Source organism: Amblyraja radiata, chromosome 26 (genome assembly GCF_010909765.2).
Source record: "Amblyraja radiata isolate CabotCenter1 chromosome 26, sAmbRad1.1.pri, whole genome shotgun sequence".
NCBI classification, from domain to species: domain Eukaryota; kingdom Metazoa; phylum Chordata; class Chondrichthyes; order Rajiformes; family Rajidae; genus Amblyraja; species Amblyraja radiata.
Window position 1 is genome coordinate 19417224 of NC_045981.1, and position 19501 is coordinate 19436724.

The 19501-nt window shown below is 46.2% G+C and overlaps 1 protein-coding gene across 3 annotated transcripts in view; it reads right to left on the reverse strand.

The window, feature by feature from the left end:
- Window positions 1-7887, reverse strand: part of LOC116987999 (polycystin-1-like) — an 83149-nt gene extending 75262 nt beyond the window's left edge. The window contains exons 1-3 of one of the 3 annotated variants that reach the window (XM_033044383.1): window positions 7573-7887; window positions 3662-3845; window positions 194-405 (exon numbers count right to left, since the gene is read on the reverse strand). In XM_033044383.1, coding sequence (XP_032900274.1) covers window positions 194-405; window positions 3662-3845; window positions 7573-7648 — 472 coding nt within the window. In that variant the 5' untranslated portion in view covers window positions 7649-7887. Of the gene's footprint in view, window positions 1-193; window positions 406-3661; window positions 3849-7572 lie in introns of those variants that run through there. The other 2 variants (XM_033044384.1, XM_033044385.1) reach the window with 2 other exon arrangements.
- Window positions 7888-19501: the final 11614 nt, after the last annotated feature.

The following is a 19501-nucleotide window of genomic DNA, read 5'->3' on the forward strand; positions in this document are numbered from 1 at the left end:
TAGACCTCTGGTCACAGGCCTCATATCGGAAGAACAACCTATCATTCAGATAAACAACCCTCCACAACATTGACTCCTGCCTCCAAGCCAATTTTGAACCCATTTGGCAATGTCACCTACGATGATATATGATCTAACCTTCCTGACTAGCCTACCATGTGGGACCTTGCCAAAGTCTGATCTGAATACTCACAGCTTGGGGTTTTTTCACAAATGAAGTGATTCTCACTGTTGCAGGGTGATCCCTTCCAAAGGCTTTTATTGTTCAATTCCAGCCGAACGCAGTCCCCACTCAGTGCCTTGGAGGATGCCCAGTTCTGGTATGAATCTATCTGACTGCCGTCCACCCAGTGGTGCCTCCCAGGAACTCTGCTCCGGATCAGCCCTATCCAGGCCGTGCTAACCCTTTGTGGTAAAGAAATCAAAGTAAGTGTGAGGTGTACTGAACAGCACAGCAGTAACAGTGGTGAGTGGCACAACCACAGTGATGCTATGATTTCCAGAACAACAAATGCCTTCAAAGTCACAAAATACACCAAGACATTTCACAGGAGCAATAAGGTGCAGAAGTATAAGCTGAGCCACAAATCAAAGAGCGATATTTTCAGGGGCATTCTTGAAATGGGGAGGGAGGTCATGAGGTTGAAAGGCATTCTAGACTTGGCAAAAGAAAGCTGGGCCACCAGTGATGAGTGATAACAAGATGCCACAACTATGGGATTGTGGACCATATGGTTTCAAGGTTTGTTTATTGTCACCTGTACCAATTAAGGTACAGTCAAATTCAGATTGCGGTACAGTTATACCAATAAAGAGCAACAAGACACCCAAATAATGTTTTAACATGAACATCCAACACAACAACTACATTCCTCACTGTGATGGAAGGCAAAAAAGTTCAATCGTCTTCTCTTCTTTGTTCTCCCGCGGTCGGGGCACTCGAACCTTCCGTTGTCGGGGCGAGTTTGGCTCCCGCAACCAGCGGTCGAGCCCTCCGCATCGGGACGATCAAATTCCCGCATCGGGGGGGGGGAATCTCAGCTCCCCGCGCCAGGCGATCGGACTCCCGTGTCGGGGCTGGTCGAACCTCCTGCGGTTTGGAGCTTCCCTACATCATCTCTACCCGAGACTGCGAGCTCTTCGATGTTGAAATCCGCAGGCCGCGGTTGGAGTGTCGACCACAGGCAAGGGATTGCAGGCTACGATGGTAAGTCCACGGCCCCGCGGTGGGGCTCAAAGTCAGTCTCGAGCAAGGCCGTCAGCTCCATGATGTTAGGCCGCAGAACGACCGGAGATATGATGCAAAATAGCATCTCCGGCAAGGTAAGAGATTGAAAAAAGTTTCTCCCGACCCCCCACCCCCCCATATAAAACAAACCAGAGAACACTAAAACACACTCTTTAACACGTACTTAAAATAACAAAACAGAAGAAAGGACAGACAAACTGTTGGCGGGGCAGCCATTACCGACCCCACCTGAGGTGTTGTAAAGCTGAAGGAGATCGCAAAAATGAAATGGCGATGGAATTTGAGAAGTTGAGTATTTTAAGCTCTGCTTTGGTTCATTTTCAACTGTTTCCAGAGACTGGGATGCACTTAATGGTTACAGATCATAATATCTGACTTTATAAAAGAAGAAAGCATGTTAAATAACAAAGTTTTTGGTTGGGTTTATGTGTAGCAAGGACTAGTGGGTGTTGCATGAGCTTCAGGGCGTTCCTCAGTACATGACCTGGAGCAAGAGACTGACCTGTAGGGACAGTTACAATTCCAGAAGAACAGTAACTGTCAGACAGGCCCTACAGCACCCTACATCAAGGTGATACATCTCTGGCAGACTTTGATATTTGTCTCAGCATATCCCTGGGGATAGCACAGAGAGGACAGTCCTGTGTTACACATTCAGCAGAGACTACCGCATCCTCTCTACGCTTGGAAAGCAGGAGCAGATGTGGCCCACACTGGGCTCATGCCACAGCTGTCATCCGAGCCATCCTCTATTTCATGTGGAAATCCACAATGAATCATATCTATGCAAACAGATACAATGCGAAAAATCTGCAGGGAAAGAGAGAATAAATGTACCTGAAATAGCTTTAGCCCTGATGGCTACTTCCTTCCTACGACCAAGCTGCAAAGTTCCACTGAGAATATTGATGCAGCAACAATGTTCAACTGCAGAAGGCGCAGAAACGATTCACATGAATGTTACTTGGATTGGACGTCTTGAGTTATTAAGGGGGATCAGATAGGCTGTTTCTCCTGGAGTAAACGAGGCAGAGTGGTGACTTTATAAACATTTATAAAACGATGGGGGGCATAAATAGGGTAGATGGTCACAGTCCTTTCCCCAGTGGAGGGGTGCAAAGCCAATAGGCATTGCTTCATGACTGGTGAAAGGGGAAGGATTTAAAGAGAATCAGATGGGCAAATTGTTTACACTGAGGGTGGTGTTTAGATGAGACAGGTTGCTGGAGGAAGTGGTAGAGAAAAGTACAATTACAATGTTTAAAAGGACATGGATGGGGAAGTTTGAGAGGGGTATCTGTCAAACACAGGCAAATGGGATTAGCACAGATTGGCTAAAGAGCCTGTTTTTCATGTTGCCTGACTCCAGAGAGACTGGATCCCTATTCAATCACTAATTGATTGAAAGTCTCTCAATCTATTAGTGACAAAATGGTGATGTCCAATTCAGGTTAATGCAATCCCTGGCTTACATTCACAATGTCACATGGAGGATAAAACTTCACAATGTAAAAATGAGAATTTCAAGTAAATACATTTTTGTTTGTGCAAGTTCTAATGCTAGCTCAGGCTGGGAACAGTTATTAACACCGCAGCATCACACGTGCAGTCGGCCATTTCATGGTAACTCCTGCATAACTTCAGCTGTTGGTAAGTTGCATCTGACAGCACCAGAGACCCGGGTTCGATCCTGACTACGGGTGCTGTCTGTACGGATTTTGTATGTTCTCCCTGTGACCGCATGGGTTTTGTTTGGGTGCTCTGGTTTCCTCCCACATTCCAAAGACGTACAGGTTTGTAGGTTAATGGGCTTCTGTAAAGTGTAAATTAACCCTCGTATGTACCCTTGTATTGTAAATGATAACAAATAAATTGTATTGGATAACGCTAGAGTACGGAGTGATCACTGGTCGGCACTGACTCGGTGGGCCATGCTGTATATCTAAAGTAAAGTCTAAAGTAATTGCAATGTGTACAACCAAAAGGTTAAAAGGCTGCATATCATCAAGGTACCTCAGTTCATCATATTTTTTCATATGTCCTCCATTCCAAAGAATAGAAAATGTAATTGGAATATCACTCCTGAAATTTCGATGCATGCCACATATCAGATTGGAGCAGATATGTGTCTCATTTCCTTCAATGGTGCTCATTCAACATCCTGCTATTCCCAACAGAACTGCAGCAACTCCCGAAAATGGCACCACTTTGTTCAGACAACAGGGCGAGTCAATAATTGTCGTTTTGAACAGATATAAAATGTGTCTTTATCTATTAGAAGCTCCAAATGAGCAACCTGGAGCCGAGAAGATACCTAGTCCTCAGCAAAGAGAGCATACAGCACATGGTTATGAGAATTGGGGATGGAAGGAAGTTATAGCATTAACAGAAAGTTAAGACTGCAATACTCACATTGAAAAGTGGCGCTGGATGAAATGCTGTAGATCCTCATTGTTGACAACGGCCAGGTCAGCACCAGGTGTGCCCTGGCAAGTATGGCGAGCATTATGCCATGACTCCTTCCCTTGACTTATCCAATAGCAATGGCCATTTCCTGGATGAATTTCACCGTGCTTAGGACAACCACTGATGTCATCTGGAAGAGAAACAAAGCAAAGATGACAGAGTCCAAAAGCTCACCCACCTCAGCCTTGAATGTATTTTAATGTTCTTTATCCATCCCACATCACTCTGCTGGCCAGTGTGCACTAGGTGGGCCGAAGGGCCTGTTTCTGCGCTGTAACTCTAAAGTAAACTAAACTACATTTAATGAGAATAGACACAAAAAGCTGGATTCTCAGTGGGTCAGGTAGCATCGCTTCTGAAGAAGGGTCTGACCCAGTATATAACCTATTTTCTCCAGCGATGCTGCCTATCCCATTGAGTTACTCCAGCTTTTTGTATCTATCTTCAGTTTTATACCAGCATCTGCTGTTCTTTCCTATTCATTTGATGAGAGGTTTATAACCGCCTAGTAAGGCTAATTTATTGAATGTCAATGATCCATGGACTCCTCTTGTATAGTCCTGCGACATTAGAGAAATTGCAGACATTGGAGTAAATGTCAGGCTGCGATTAAATGCATTCTTCCCCTGTCGTTGCATTCGGTTTGCATGGCAACAGCTGATCCTCTGCTCGGTTGCTCCCCATTCCTCACCTGGGAGAAATGCTATAAACATTCACTCTATTCAGAATCTGCTCATTACCACAGCAACAAATGCAGGGCTACATTCAACTAATGACAATAAAAAAAGTTCCAAGCTGGAAAAGTAGCCCAAAGTAGCACTTGCAACTTGAAGGAAAAGTCATTTTAATTAAATGGACTCATAATTTATGAGAGCGTTATTCGATTTTTGCCTTGCCCTGAAGCCCAGCAATATTTTCATTTTCAAATCTTTATTCACTAAATAAGCTAAATTGCTCAAGTTTAGAATGTTGCATGGACAGTGAAGCCTGCAGCAATTCTTAGAAGGTGGCTGAGCAACTTGAAGTAGTTTAAAATTACACAGTCTAGCTGGTTTTATTAATGGGGTTGGGAGGATCACAGTTAAAATTAAGGGTTGTGCTGCACATTTATAATAAGCATGGTATTCCTCAGTTAGCATTCGGTCAAAAATTACACGACACAAACAAAAAAATTGGAGGTGGCTGAGGGAAGGGGAGAGGGGAAGGGGTGAGACAGGTGATAGGTAGACCGAGGGAGGGTGAAGGATGACGTGAGCGAGGGGTGAACATGCCTGTTCTGTCATTCAATAATATTGCCGCAGATGTTTTTTTAAATTTCAGTGTCACCTTCCTGCACTTACCCCATACCCATTGATTCCCTTAAATTCTAAGCAGCACATTGCAGAGAAATTTCAAATGCAATGAGACACTGGTGAAGCTTGGAAGGACATCTTTAAATTGAAAAGGATGCAGAAGAGATTCATCAGGATTTTACCAGGACTTGTGGGGCTCGAGTGACTAGGAAGAGAATGGATAGGCTGGGACTTCTTTCTTTGCAGTGTAGAGGGCTGAGGAGTGACCGTATTGAAGTAAACAAAAGCATGAGGGGCGTGGATATAGTGAACATTTCACAGCCTTTTTCCCAGGACTAAAACTAAAGGGTATAGCCCTAAGATGAGAGGGGAGAGATTTAAGCAGGATTTTAGGGGCAATGTTTTCACTTAGAGAGAGGTCTGTAGCTGGAATGAGCTGCCTGACCTAAATACAAAAGTGAATGCAATTATGACTTTCCAAAGATATTTGGACATATATTTGGATCGGAAGGGTTTAGGAGAATAAGGGCCAAATGTAAGCAAATGGGGTGAGCCCAGAATGCTAACTTGGTCAGCATGGATAAGTTGGGCTAAAGAGCCTGATTCTACGCTGTTTAGCTCAATGACTCTGTGACTCTATAACAAAGTTATTCGCAGTGCAAGGAAGATTTAACTGAGGTGGTTAAATTTACAATAGGAGTTGATAAAATAAACAAAGAGAAAAATGTTCTTAATAACATAAAAAGAACGTATAAATTAAGGGTTACAAGCAAACTGCTAGAGAAACTCAGCGAATTAAGCAGCATCTGTGGGGAGGAAAGGGGTGGTTAACATTTTGGGTTGAGATTGAAAATAGAGAGCTGGTATAAAGAGGAGGGAAGAAGCAGAGGTCAAGAGGTGACAGGTGGACCAAGGGGGGAGGTGATGAATGACGGACAAATGGAGCCAGGTGAGGGTGGAGTTGTAAAGTTGGGAGACAGAGCAGGTAGAAGATAGGGGGAAGCAGACTGGGAGAAAAAAAGGCAAATGGAGCCAGGTTAGGGGTGGTGGGCGAGGATGAAGGTGAAGACAAAGGCTGGTGGACGTTCTCCCCAGGGCTGTTTGAGTTTTCCGTGGGTACTCCAGTTCTGCCCAGTGATATGGTGGAAGTTCACTGACCAGCGTTTGAATTACCTCTTATGCAGGGAAGTAGCAAAAGTATCAAATGGGCGCTGAAGGGCAAATAAGAGAAGATATTGCTGGAATGCAACGTAATAAGATGCGGGGGGCGGTGGGATTGTTCAGTTTGGGGCTGCCAGGTATTAGATGAGCTGAATGGCCTCATTTGGTAAGTGAAGGATATGTTCTATATAGTAAGTGAAGGATATGTTCTTTTTCACAGTGAGTAAAATTCAGGAATTTATTGCCTGACAGATTGGTTAATCAAATTTGAATGATATCCATGAAAGGAATATTGAACAAATTTGTGAAGGAAAAAGATTTTCAAAACAATGGGAAAGTAAACAGCTCGTCCAAAATGTTCGGGCTGGGATGGAGGGCTAAATTATTGCTTTCTGTGCTGTACCTCTCTACAGTTCTCTGAGTGTGTGAAATATCACTGGAATTTAACAGGTTCCTATCTGCTTTATCCTGACTTTAATCTTTATTTATTGTCCCGCAAGCATTAATTATTGTAAAATCTGATCTAATTTATTTTTTTAAATATTGCAAAATGTACTTTTTATTTATCTGCAGAATCCTTGGTTACAACGCACTCCCCTTACCAATTTAAGAATGTATGCGCTTGGTAAAGGCTCTGAGTCTTGTTTCAGTTTCCCCCTTTACTTCTGTTTTCAAACTGCATATCTTACCATTACCTCCAGCAAGGATGGGAACAACAACAGCCAGAGAACCATGTTCACAGGTATGGGGGGAGGGGGGGGGGGGGGTGTGGATGAGGGAGGGTAAAGGTGGGAACAAAGGTGTTCACAACCACGCATTAGATGAAACAAAACTCCCATGCTGAATCTGATGGAGGCGAGAGACAGAGGGACATTGCTTCTCCTTGGAAGAGTAGACCTATCACAATTTATTCCCAGATATTAAACTTTGCAATTACTGAGCACATTCATTTATCTTGAAATTTCATCTCAATTCTCTGTCCATTATTTAACACTTTTAAGCTTTGCTTGATAATGTCATTGGTTCCATCCTGTGACAGCATCTGGATCAATATTCTATTTAAAACTTTAGACAATTTAGACCACTGTACAGACCCCCCCCCAACCCCCAGATCTTTTGCTGTTGAGGGAGATATGAAGTAGTTTGGGAAAATCCACCCCACTATTGCAGCCCTCGATCTTTTCCAACTCATTTTTAAACACTCCAGCCAGCGCCATCCAAAAGAGCATGTGCTTAATTACACGTTCTGGTCTCAATGTAATCAACGAACACTCTTGAGTGTGGACTCTTGGAAGACAGCGTGCGTCGCCCGGACGGGGCACTTTGCATTGAGGTTGTCACATACACTCCGTGCAATGTCCTCTGTCCCGCCGGACCACGCCCTGGAGAGAAAGCTTCACCTACCCGGAGTGCTCCCAGCGAGGATAGAGAGCAGCAACAGCCACCGAACCATGGCCACAAGTTCAACACGACCACACATCAGTTGAAGCAACACTCCCCCGTTGAATCTGGGGCAGGCGAACGGCGGAGGGACATCGCTTGCCCTCGGGAGGCAAGAGACCGACCCTCTCCTCTGTCAAACTCAATCTCCCAGAAACTGCAACACTGTGTGTGTTACCCGGGGGTCCGGCGTTTACGGGAGAAGGTGCTGGAGGAGGATAACTCCAGCTCCAGATATAGCCGTCAACTTCCCCGGTATCTCTTCTCCCCACCGCCCCACACGGTCCCCGCATCTCCCGTGGCCACCGCCAGCTCCTGAACCCAACGTCTCTGGAGACTAAGCGCCGGGGGCAGTTGCCGGGGAGATTGTTTAAAGCAGCGAGAATGTAGACTGACGCCAATTCATGCCTCCCCCCCACCGCCACTCACAGAGGCGAGGACCCTCAGCCCCTCGCCCTGCATCCACCAACAAAACTCCAGAATTTCACTTCTTCCATCCCGAAAAGGCCAGAAAACAAACTTACCAGACACAGAAAAATGAGTGATAAATAACACTGAACAAACTGTACCATCCGCTGGTGCTTTAGACGCTGTCTGGACTCCCAAAGCTATCCCGCGGGAAGGTTGTTCTAATGCAGTTGGGATATTTGTCTTCCTTAGTCAGGGAATTTATGGTACAATGTTATAAATCTTCGATAGACACAAAAAGCCCAACGGGACAGGCAGCGTCTCTGGAGAGAAGGAATGGGTGACGTTTCGGGTGTAGACCCTTTTTCAGACTCTTCAGAAACGTCACCCATTCCTTCTCTTGAGAGATGCTGCCTGTCCCGCTGAGTTGCTCCAGCATTTTGTGTCCATCGTCAATGTAAACCAGCATCCGCAGTTCTTTCCTGCACATTTAATAAATCTTTGTTTAGGCTACAGCTGGAGTACTGGGGTTAGTTTCGCCCGTCCTTGGCCCAACTGTCCCTCTGAAATGTCATCCCAACTGGCCCACAAACTGATTGATGTACGAGACCATTTCAGGCACTGTTAACTTGTTAACAGGTCACCACATTGGTAGATCTAGAACTATCTCTCAGTCACCTTGGTTATTTCTCCACCCTTATACATCTGGTGTGGTGATGTGGTTTCCTGCGTTGGGGGTGGGATTTTCCACTTGAAGCTTGGTTACACCTGGAGTATTGTGTGCAGTTTTGGTCCCCTAATTTGAGGAAGGACATTCTTGCAATTGAGGGAGTGCAGCGTAGGTTTACAAGGTTAATTCCCGGGATGGCAGGACTGTCATATGCTGAGAGAATGGAGCAGCTGGGCTTGTACACTCTGGAGTTTAGAAGGATGAGAGGGTATCTCATTGAAACATATAAGATTGTTTAAGGTTTGGACATGCTCGAGGCAGGAAACATGTTCCCGATGTTGGGGGAGTCCAGAACCAGGGGCCACAGTTTAAGAATGAGTAAGCCATTTAGAACGGAGACGAGGGAACACTTTTTCTCACAGAGAGTGGCGAGTCTGTGGGCGGTGGAGGCAGGTTCTCTGGATGCTTTCAAGAGAGAGCTAGATAGGGCTCTTAAAAATAGCGAGTCAGGGGATATGGGGAGAAGGCAGGAACGGGATACTGATTGGGGATGATCAGCCATGATCACATTGAATGGCGGTGCTGGCTCGAAGGGCCGAATGGCCTACTCCTGCACCTATTGTCTATATTCTATTGTCTATTGGTTGCTATATTGGTAAAATCTGCAAAGGGCAGTGGAAGGATGGGATTCTCAGCTGGATGACAGTAAATGGTAGACTTTTGTTGGGCGAGACTGTTTCTTGATATAGAGCAGAGGCAGTAGAGCTGCAGAACAGCCATCATTTATTTGAATGCCAGGACAAGATGAAGGAGCAAATTACTGAATCTTGTGAGCAGGTCCCCATTTCTCTTGCCATGAGGAACTGCAGATGTTGGTTTACACCGAAGATAGACATGAAATGCTGGAGTAGCTCAACGGGCCAAGGAGCCTCTCTGGAGAAAAGGAATAAGTGACGTTTCAGGTTGAGAAGGTCTGAAGAAGGGTCTCGACCCGAAACACGGTCTATTCCTTTTCTGCGGAGATGCTGCCTAACCCACTAAGTTACTCCAGCATTTTGTGTCTAACGTCTCTTGCCATGAGCATGGTTCCAGAGGACATTACAGCCTCGTCGCAGCCTGTAATCTGTCAACATCATGGTTGACGTGTTGTTTTGAATTTGCCACACAACCTCCATGAGCCCACATCCAGCCTTAAAGTGATAATCTTTTATCCTTCAGCTCGACATGCACTTGATCACCTTTTTTAGCAATGATCCAGTTGCAGAAGAAGGCACATACTGTAAGAGCTGGAAGCACAGCACCTCAGATTCCACTTGGGTAGCCTACAGTCCAATGGTATTGACAGTGAGTTTTATGGGTTTAGGTAACACACAACCATTATAGAAACATAGAAACATATAAAATAGGTGCAGGAGGAGGCCATTCAGCCCTTCGAGCCAGCACCGCCATTCATTGCGATCATGGCTGATCGTCCGCAATCAATAACCCGTGCCTGCATTCTCCCCATATCCCTTGATTCCACTAGCCCCTAGAGTTCTATCTAACTCTCTCTTAAATCCATCCAGTGATTTGGCCTCCACTGCCCTCTGTGGCAGGGAATTCCACAAATATGTTATTCCACAAATTATATTCCTTTCCCACTCGCCCCTGGTCCACCTGAGTTCTCACTGCTTTTGTTCACCTATATTATTCCTCCCCCCCCCCCCCCCAATTTTTCCAGATTCAGAACTCTTTCCATCTGCCCACCATCCCTCCTTTATCTTTCCACATGACCTTCCAGACTCTGCCCCCTCCCTTACCAGTCGGCCCCCACCGCCTGACTCAATTTGCCTGAAAATTGTATTTCCCCCATCTACCCCACCAGCTTCTGTCTTTAAATTACCCCACCTGGTCCACCTCCTGGCTCCATCAACCTATCTCCCCCTCCCCCCCCCCCTCACCCACCCCATCACCTGGTACCACCTGTCCCCACCAGCCTCAGCCTCAGCGCTCCTTTCCACCTCCCCTCTACCAGTGCCAGACACTATCCATTCATCCCAGGATGCTCAGGGTACAGTGGGTACAGGGTACAGTGGGTTAGACCTTGCCCATTCACACCTTAGAGCCGGGGGCACACTGGGGTTGTATATCCTGGGACTGATTGATTCTGTGGGGTTTTTCCCACTCTGGGACTGAACTGGGAATTATATCAGTCACACACTTGGATGGTTGGACTGGCCTGGGTCAGTCTCCTCTCGCTCTTTGACATGGGTCGGGCACGGCATTGACAACTTTTATGGTTAGTGCATTGCAACCTGCAACCATTTCAATCTACGTTTCTGTCGTCTTTGAAGAGCAAAGCGGCCACTCATTGGAAAGAGTACAATCCTTATTTCAGTTGAGCCTGATGGACTTTAATATAGAGAGATATGCTGTAGAGGCTATCTTCTCTCAACTCTCTCAGTCCTGATGCAGGGTCTTGACCAGAACCGTCGACTATCCCTTTGCCTCAATAGATGCTGCTTGACCTGCTGATTTTTTCCACGAGTTTGTTTTTTGGTTCAAAAGCATACACCCTTGCATCGCAGAGTTCAGGGTCAGTGAAGAAGCACCTTTGCCGAAAAGGGAAAAGGATTTGCCTAGGGCTTGGCCGGTGTTCAGCGAGTTACACAGCGAGGTCAGACAAGAAGTTGCACCTCGGCTCCGTGCTCTGACACCCAGCGAGATGACCTAGCGAGAGTTCCACAGCGGGTTAACAACGTACTACAGTTGGGTCAAACAGTACTGAATGCCCCAAGCATGGTAGTCTTTACTGTGTGGATCACAGGTGGGAGAGAGGGCCACAAACAGACGATCCTGTAACAAGAGCCACAGGTGGTCAAGAATATAGTGAAGCCCACGTGGGCAGCATGGTTGCGCAGCAGTAAAGTTACTGCCTTACAGCGCCAGAGACCCGGGTTCGATCCTGACTATGGGTGCTGTCTGTACGGTTTTCCCCGACCCATGACCTGCATGGGTTTTCTCTGGGAAGCTCCGGTTTCCTCCCACATTTCATACAGGGTTTTAGACTACCGGTAATTGGATTGGTATGAATGTACAATTGTCCCTATTGTGTGTAGGATAGTGTTAGTGGTCGGTGCGGACTCAACGGGCCGAAGGGCCTGTTTCCGCGCTGTTTCTCTAAACTGAACCAAACACAAGAATGTAAAGTATTATTTGTAGTTTAAGCTATCTGCCTGAAGTTGTAAAGTATAATAAAAAATCAGTGCAAGGAAGAGTCTCTCCTATTTTACTGATGTTTCTATTCTCTGTTTTTCTGGTGGTTTTTAGCATTTTACATTCAGAAACCTTTCTCGAGTTTTCCTCATCATCATTAAAACGACTCCTCTTCCAAATGGATGGCGGAAGAATACTCCTCTGGGACATGGAGCCATGAGGGGTGATAAAAATAGAATTCAGAAACAGGCTGGGTGACACAGCTTGTGATCAGCGACCTTTCGAGTACGCAGTAAGCTGGACCAGCCAATTGTACACATTTCACGCACAGCTATAAACAGTCTGAGGCAAAGTCTGACTCATGGATCCACCGTTGTTTCACAGCACAAACCATGCGTCAGTGCTGGAGAATTGTAACACATTCCCGTCACCTCTCTACTTGCCAATACATAGTAAATCCTGTCTGATTTATAGGAGAGGAAGTCACTTCTGGTTCAATGGTACTGCTCTGAATCTAAAGCCTGTCGATTCGAGTATAAAATCAGTGCGAGGGAGAGGACAAGTACAAAGGCTCGAGCTCATAATCTGGCCTGGCAGTGCTGTTTATTTTTGAGCCATCAGCCTGAGGTCTCCACTATCTTTTCAAATATACTCAGTCTCTTGAACAGACCTCTCTTGAGCTAAGGATATAGTTATAATCTCCCAATCTACCTTGTTGTGGCCCTTTAGTTTGCACTTTGTCTACAGCTGCAACACTAGTGTCATAGAGTGATACAGTGTGGAAACAGGCCCTTCGGCCCAACTTGCCCTCACCGGCCAACATGTCCCACATACACTTGTCCCACTTGCCTGCGCTTGGTCCATATCCCTCCAAACATGTCCTATTCATGTACCTGTCTAACTGTTTCTTAAACGATGGAATAGTCCCAGCCTCAACTACCTCCTCTGGCAGCTTGTTCCATACACCCACCTCCCTTTGTGTGAAAAAGTTACCCCTCGGATTCGTATTAAATCTTTTCCCCCTCACCTTGAACTTATGTTCTCTGGTCCTCAATTTCCCCTACTCCGGGCAAGAGACTCTGTGCATCTACCCGATCTATTCCTCTCATGATTTTGTACACTGTTTTCTGCACTCTTTCTCCTTTCTCTATTTCACACTCTCCGCTGTACTCATGTAGGCATTGATTGTACCGATGTTTGATATGATTTGCTTGGATAGTACAAACAGAGGTTTTCACTCTGACAATACGTTACAATAATAAACAAATATTAACTAGGTTGAGCTAAGATATCCTGAAGTCTTGCTGAAGATAAGATGTTCATGTATTATTTGGGCAGTTTGGTGCTTGTATAGACCAACATATCTCTTGGGACAGTCTAGACACGACGGTGTGACCAGTGTCAATACACAGTTGGCGAATGTGCTTTCCAATTTTGTTCTAGGCCTTACAGAAAATTTTCCCATGGAAGCACTCTGCATTGAATACTCTACATCCGTCTGAAGAAGAGTCTTGACCCGAAACGTCTCCCATTCTTTCTCTCCAGAGATACTGCCTGTCCCACTGAGTTACTCCAGTTTTGTGCCTATCTTCACTCTATATTGAATCTCCAGTCAAAATTATTGAAATCTTAGATATTTGTGTTGTGGGGAATAGGTCAAGATTTCAAGGTCAGTTTATTGTCACATGTACCAATTAAGGTACAGTGAAATTTGAGTTACCATACAGCCATACTAAGTGAAAAGCAACAAGACACACAACCATATAAAAGTTACCATAAACATCCACCACAGTGGATTCCACATTCCTCACTGTGGTAGAAGGCAACAAAGTTCAATCTTCTTCCTCTTGTTCTCCCGCGGTCGGGGCAGTCAAACCATCCGCAGTCACGGCGATGAAAGCCCCTGCAGCCGACGATCGAAGCCCACCATCGGGGTGATCGAAACTCCTGCGTCAGGGTGGTTGAAACTCTCTCTGCGGCATGGAGCTCCCGAGTCGGCCTCTTCTTACCAGAGACCGTGGACTTCACAATGTTAAAGACCACAAGCCCCGCGGTTGGAGCTTCGATCCCTGGCAAAGGGATCGCAAGTGCCACGATATTAAAGTCCCGCAGACTCCTACGGCTTGGAGCGCCCGTCGGTCTCCAGGAAAGGCCGCGCCACTCTACCATGTTAGGCCGCAGTGGGGACGGAGATATGGTGGTACGGAAATAAAATTGCATCTCCGTCGACGTAAGAGATTGTTTATCTTGTCCAGGCCAAAAACAATATCCTCTTAACCTATAAAGGTGTCATGCTAACTTTCTGAGGCACTGTAAAAAAAACTTACTTATGATATTTTTTTTAAGAAGAATTTTGCAATTAGCTGAATACCTGTTACTGGTTGGAATGGGGTCAAGGAAAGAGCCTTCACGTCGTGGCCCTGTTTCCACCAATCTTTCCACCAACACGCACAAGAAGCACAAGAAGCGACAAGATAGACACCATTGTACGCAGATGCCGAGAAGTGTGTTCAGCTCTGGCTGAACAACTTCTAATCTTGTGTGTGGGCTAGATAAGAAGACTGGTTGGAACAGCATTGCTGGTTGTATCACTGTTGATGTTGTGCAGCTCCTGCACACTGATGTTGTTCGTTTGAGTAACTACTCTTTACTGCAGCATTAACATTTACTGCAAAGGGCAGGAGGATGTGATGAATTAGCTGACACATGAAAAGCAGTTTAGTCCCTCAAGCCTATCTACCATTCAGTGAGATCAAGATGATATGTAGTCTAACTCCATCTATCCAGACTTTCTCAAATCCTTCAATATGTTGTTATCAATAAGTATTTTATATTTCAGACCTAACCGGTTGTTGCAATAGACTTCCAAACACTTGGTTCTGAGCTAAAACGTGAGCCCTGTCTTCTTCTTTTCAGTCTTTGCCTGATCTCCTCTGTACCTCCAGCAATTTCTGATGTATTTTCGGGGGTAGGTGTTTTGTTCGAAAAGTGGACATTAGCTCAGGCATTCAGGGCTCAAGAAAGGCTCCATAGTTTGTCCCTCCCCCTTCAAGTTGGGCTAAAATCCCATTCTTCTGAGTTTCCACATTTTCATTCCAGGTGAAACGGTATTGGTATTGTTGTAGCGGCACCTGCTGGTGCCCGCGGGTAATCGAACCCTTCGGTCATGTGACTGTGGGGAGGGGTTGTGTGTTTGCGCGCTTTCTGGGCGATGCCCGTCCAGTTGTTCTCGACCACCGTTGTGGTTAGACCGTTGTATTGGCTGTGTTGTATTGTACCGTTGTTTTCGTCATTTCGCTACTAAAGCTCGTTTTGGAAATCAACCCTCGTCTCAACCCGCCAAATTGGTGACCCCGACGCGCCCAATCGAAATTTGGACGCCAGCATGCAAGACAATTACGTTCCTGCCGTCGCTTCCGACGCCCATCAGAGCACCGTCAGCCTCAAACGGCCGCTGTTTTGGCCCGATCAGCTGCAAGTGTGGTTCGCACAGAATTGCGCAGAATACCCCAAATGTCGATCAACCAAAGTTTTATAAAATCTCTTACATGGAGCTGGATGTAGCATCTCAGAGAGGCTTGGCATCACAGTACTGCAGTGGAGTTTTTTGTAAATGTTATTTAAATGTTGGAGGAACTCGCTGGACCGGGTAGCATTTGTGGGAATCGACAGACGATGTTTAAGATTGGGACCCTTCTTCAGACTGAGGAAGATTTTATTTAGACTTTAAATTTGTGGAATGCAATTTGGATCCCCAGCCTTTTGACATCAGCGAGAAATCTCTGCCCATCGGCCTGAATTGAGTACTTGGCTTTGAAACAACCATTTCAGAGACAACATGAGAAAGTAAATTCCATCTCAAGCATGGTCTATTTATTTACCAAGCCATTCTCACACACAGGTTAAGCAGCTGCACAAATGCCATTGCCAGGACAACAAGAGGGACCTAACCCAGCGCTTCCCACCTACAAACACTGAAAGCCCCTCTGATTACACTAAACCCCCCAGCGTAGTTGCTCAGGCTTCCAAAGACCAAGTCAATCGCACCCCTCGTCATGGGCTGGTGAACAGCGGTTGCCAGGAGACGATGCTCCATGGGAGAAGCTCGGGGAAGGAATGTGTTAATTAAATGTAAACAGATACACAGGGTGGGGAGCAAAGGAAGGATTTGCTTGTGGGAATGCAGCTCGTAGACAGTCTGTCAAGGAACGGCTTTCACTCCATTGCCCTCTGTTATGTTTGAATATCACTAAATCATTTTGAAGAAAAGAGCTGGTGTCAAGGGCCAGAGCTGTAAATCAAGGATCCAAGAACAGACAGAATCAATAAAATACGTCCCTGTTGGTTGAGAGAACGCTAAACTAGAAAATTAACTTCATGCCTCAGTTCATGCCTGCTGCTCCATTCCCAGACTGCCCTTTGGTAAATCTGATCACCTGGCTGTGCTTCTTCTCCCAGCTTACAAGCAGAAACTGAAGTGGGGGAATCGATACAGGAAGTCGTGCAGTGCTGGTCCGAGAAAACAGATGACACACACCGCGACTGCTTTGTGTCAGCGGTCTGGTGCATATTCAAGGATTCTACAGCTAAACTAGGCGGATGTGCCACTGCTGTCACAGACTTCATCAGCGAGTGGGTGCAATGAAGATGATACATCTGCAGCATTCAAGTCAAACGATCCCAAGCAGTACAAGAAACCTATCTACAATCTTCACCGGGCCATTAAGGATGCCAAGAGGGAATTCAAGCTGGAGTCTTGAGGCAATAGCACAGATACCCCTCGATAGTGGCAAAGCTATAACTGGCTACATTCCATCTACACTCCATCTACAATCAAATACTATAATCAAAGAATTATTTAACGCAATGGGAGACCATCCACCTTTCATGTCCATGCCAACTCGGTTAAAAAATGGAACAATTTATTTCTATGTCCTCCCTATCACATGTACACATCCTAAGATGATAAAGTACAGAGTGATGGGCATGCTGTCCAAGGGTTGTGGGGAGAAGGCAGGATAATGAGGTTTAGAGGGTAAGATAGATCAGCTATGATTGAATAGTAGACTCGAGGGCTGAATACTTCTGCTCCTATGACTTATAAACCTATGAACTTATGAAGGTATGAGCAGGCATCATGAAATAGTAAAGACCCATTCCATGGTTTAGACCTTTTCATGTTGGAATGCCGCATTAAGTTAGCTGCAATCTAATAAGGCCGCATCCAAGAAACTTCAATTAGATATACTTCAAATACATTATTTTGTTAAAATAGCCCTCATGACTTACTAATGTTTTAATTGTGGCCGTCAGTCGGGGAGGATTATTTCGTTGAATCTTCTTTTACTCTTTGGTATTTTAAATACGTTCATTTCAAGATTAAAATTAAAATAATAAAAGATGAACAAAAACATATTAATAATAATAAAAAGATATGTTCTACAAAATTTGAATTCATTCAAAAGGCCGCAACTCAATGGCTTAGAAGGCCGCATGCAGCCTTAAGGCCGCAGGTTCACCACCCCTGGTTTAGACAGCTAACTGCGAGCATGATCCAATCCCATCAGAGTGGGGAGGAGTGTAAGACGCAGTTAATATCCCATACAAGCTTTCACATGTTAAATGTTGGATTTCAGGTTTCATTCCCCAAGACTAGAAACAAATATTTGATGGGAGGAATTTGTAGAGAGAAGTGCTTGCAGATTGTGGTCTGTTCCGTGAGATATCCATGGCAGCAGAGAAGGAGACGAGGATACTGAAAGTTGCCTGAAATATCATCCGCATTCAACATAGGCACCTGAAGGAATAAGATCATCTACCCTCAAAGGAGCAGCAAAACATAGGATTCCAGAAATTTGAAATGGATTTAATGAGATCAGTACTCAGATCCTGGCATCTGTGGAAAAAAACTGGAGCTATGAAATGTTCCATCTTATCTGGCAAGTTGACAAACACATGCTAATTTTACTTCGGAGTCACGTGAGTGACTACGTGAAGAACCCGCTCAGTGCGCAGGCGCGGCATTACGCCAGCAGTGCAACAGCGGCAGCGGGAATTAGGCGCTCCCGCAACAGAATGAAACGGACCGTCAGGTGAGTACCCTGAGGTCGGGTTTCTTTTACAGGGGAGCCCCTTTTTCTGCTTGTGTTTTACAGGCAGAGAAAAAGGCTCTGGAACAAAACTGTCCCCCGTTCGAGGAGGAACGGCTTCCGTCGGGGAGGGGGGCAGCAACAGGCGGTAGGAGCGATCCGGTGTTCCGCAATTCCCCGACACCGTGCCGAGCCCAGCCCGATAGCGGGCTGGATGTATAGCCACCCGAAGAGGCATCCGGCAGGTGTTCCCGATTTGGGACGGGACGTCTCTCCACCCGCACGGGGGGAGAGAGAGCCGCCTGAGCTGCTGGAGCGGCTCTCGGTGCAGGTGCCTGCGAGACGCGCTGCTAGAGGGGCGCTCTCGCTACTACAAGGCACAAAAGCTCTAGAAGAAGGCGGTAGGAACATTTACCGGGCGCACCGCTATCCCCACACCGCGCCGAGGCCAGTCCCGCTAGTGCCTGAGCTGCGGGCTGGATGTTCAGCCATCCGAACAGGCATCCGGCCGGTGGCTTCCGACTTGTCGGAGGGGACGTCTCTCCACCCGCATGGGAGAGAGACAGCCGCCTGAGCCGCTGGAGCGGCTCCTGGAGCAGGAGCTCCTGCGAGACACGCTACGTGAGGGGCAGTCTCGCTGGAGGGTTCAGGCATACCCTCCACAGTGCCTAGGCACTGCCCATCTCTTCCTCCTTAGTGTGGTTAGCTTTGGGGTGACCAGTGGCTGGGCTGGTCATGAAGAGGGGTCACTGGCTGAACAATATCGGGAGTATGCTTGAGGTACAGGATCAGGAAGAGTTGCTGGGTGTGGCCGCTATGTGGCTCCACCACTAGCGAGATGGCTTTTCAGTCTCAACTGATGGCCAGCTTACTACCTGTCTTTTCCAAAAAAACTCTCAAAGACAGGTAGCCATGAGGCCTTGGTTTTATCACGCCTCCCCTAAATTGCATTTACTCAAAGTGCCCGCCATTATTGGGGGATACATTGAGCAGCGCATTTAACCTAAATATTTAAAAAATGCATTTGGTACCCTGACGTCGGCTATCATGTCCACCTGCTCATTCCAGAAGGGCAGGGTAGTATGGCAAAACACCTGACCCTACTGTTCAACGGTATACCTCATAACTTCTCAAATGAACTCACAAACCTGCCCTCAAACTATGAAATTAACAGGACTATGAGAACGCCGACCTCACAAGCACAGATCCTGCTACCTGGCACTTACCAAACCAGTCCTAAAAAACTGGACGAAGTGTTCAAACTATTCAGCACAAGAGGGCAGAGTCTGGAATGAGCACCACACTAAACCAGACAGCAGTACCTCTACGTGTCCACCAGGTGCGTCTACCTCATGGTACTGGTGAAAGCTCGGGGCCTGCATGCCAAACCCGTTGCATTTTAGGCCACGGCCCAGAGCAGGCCCCAGGGAAAATGCGCCACCCCCCAACAAACATCGTCCCTACAAGAACAAGGAACCAGAAACCGAAGAAAACAACAATGAAGACAGATAAGTATGGTTCCTACCATCAC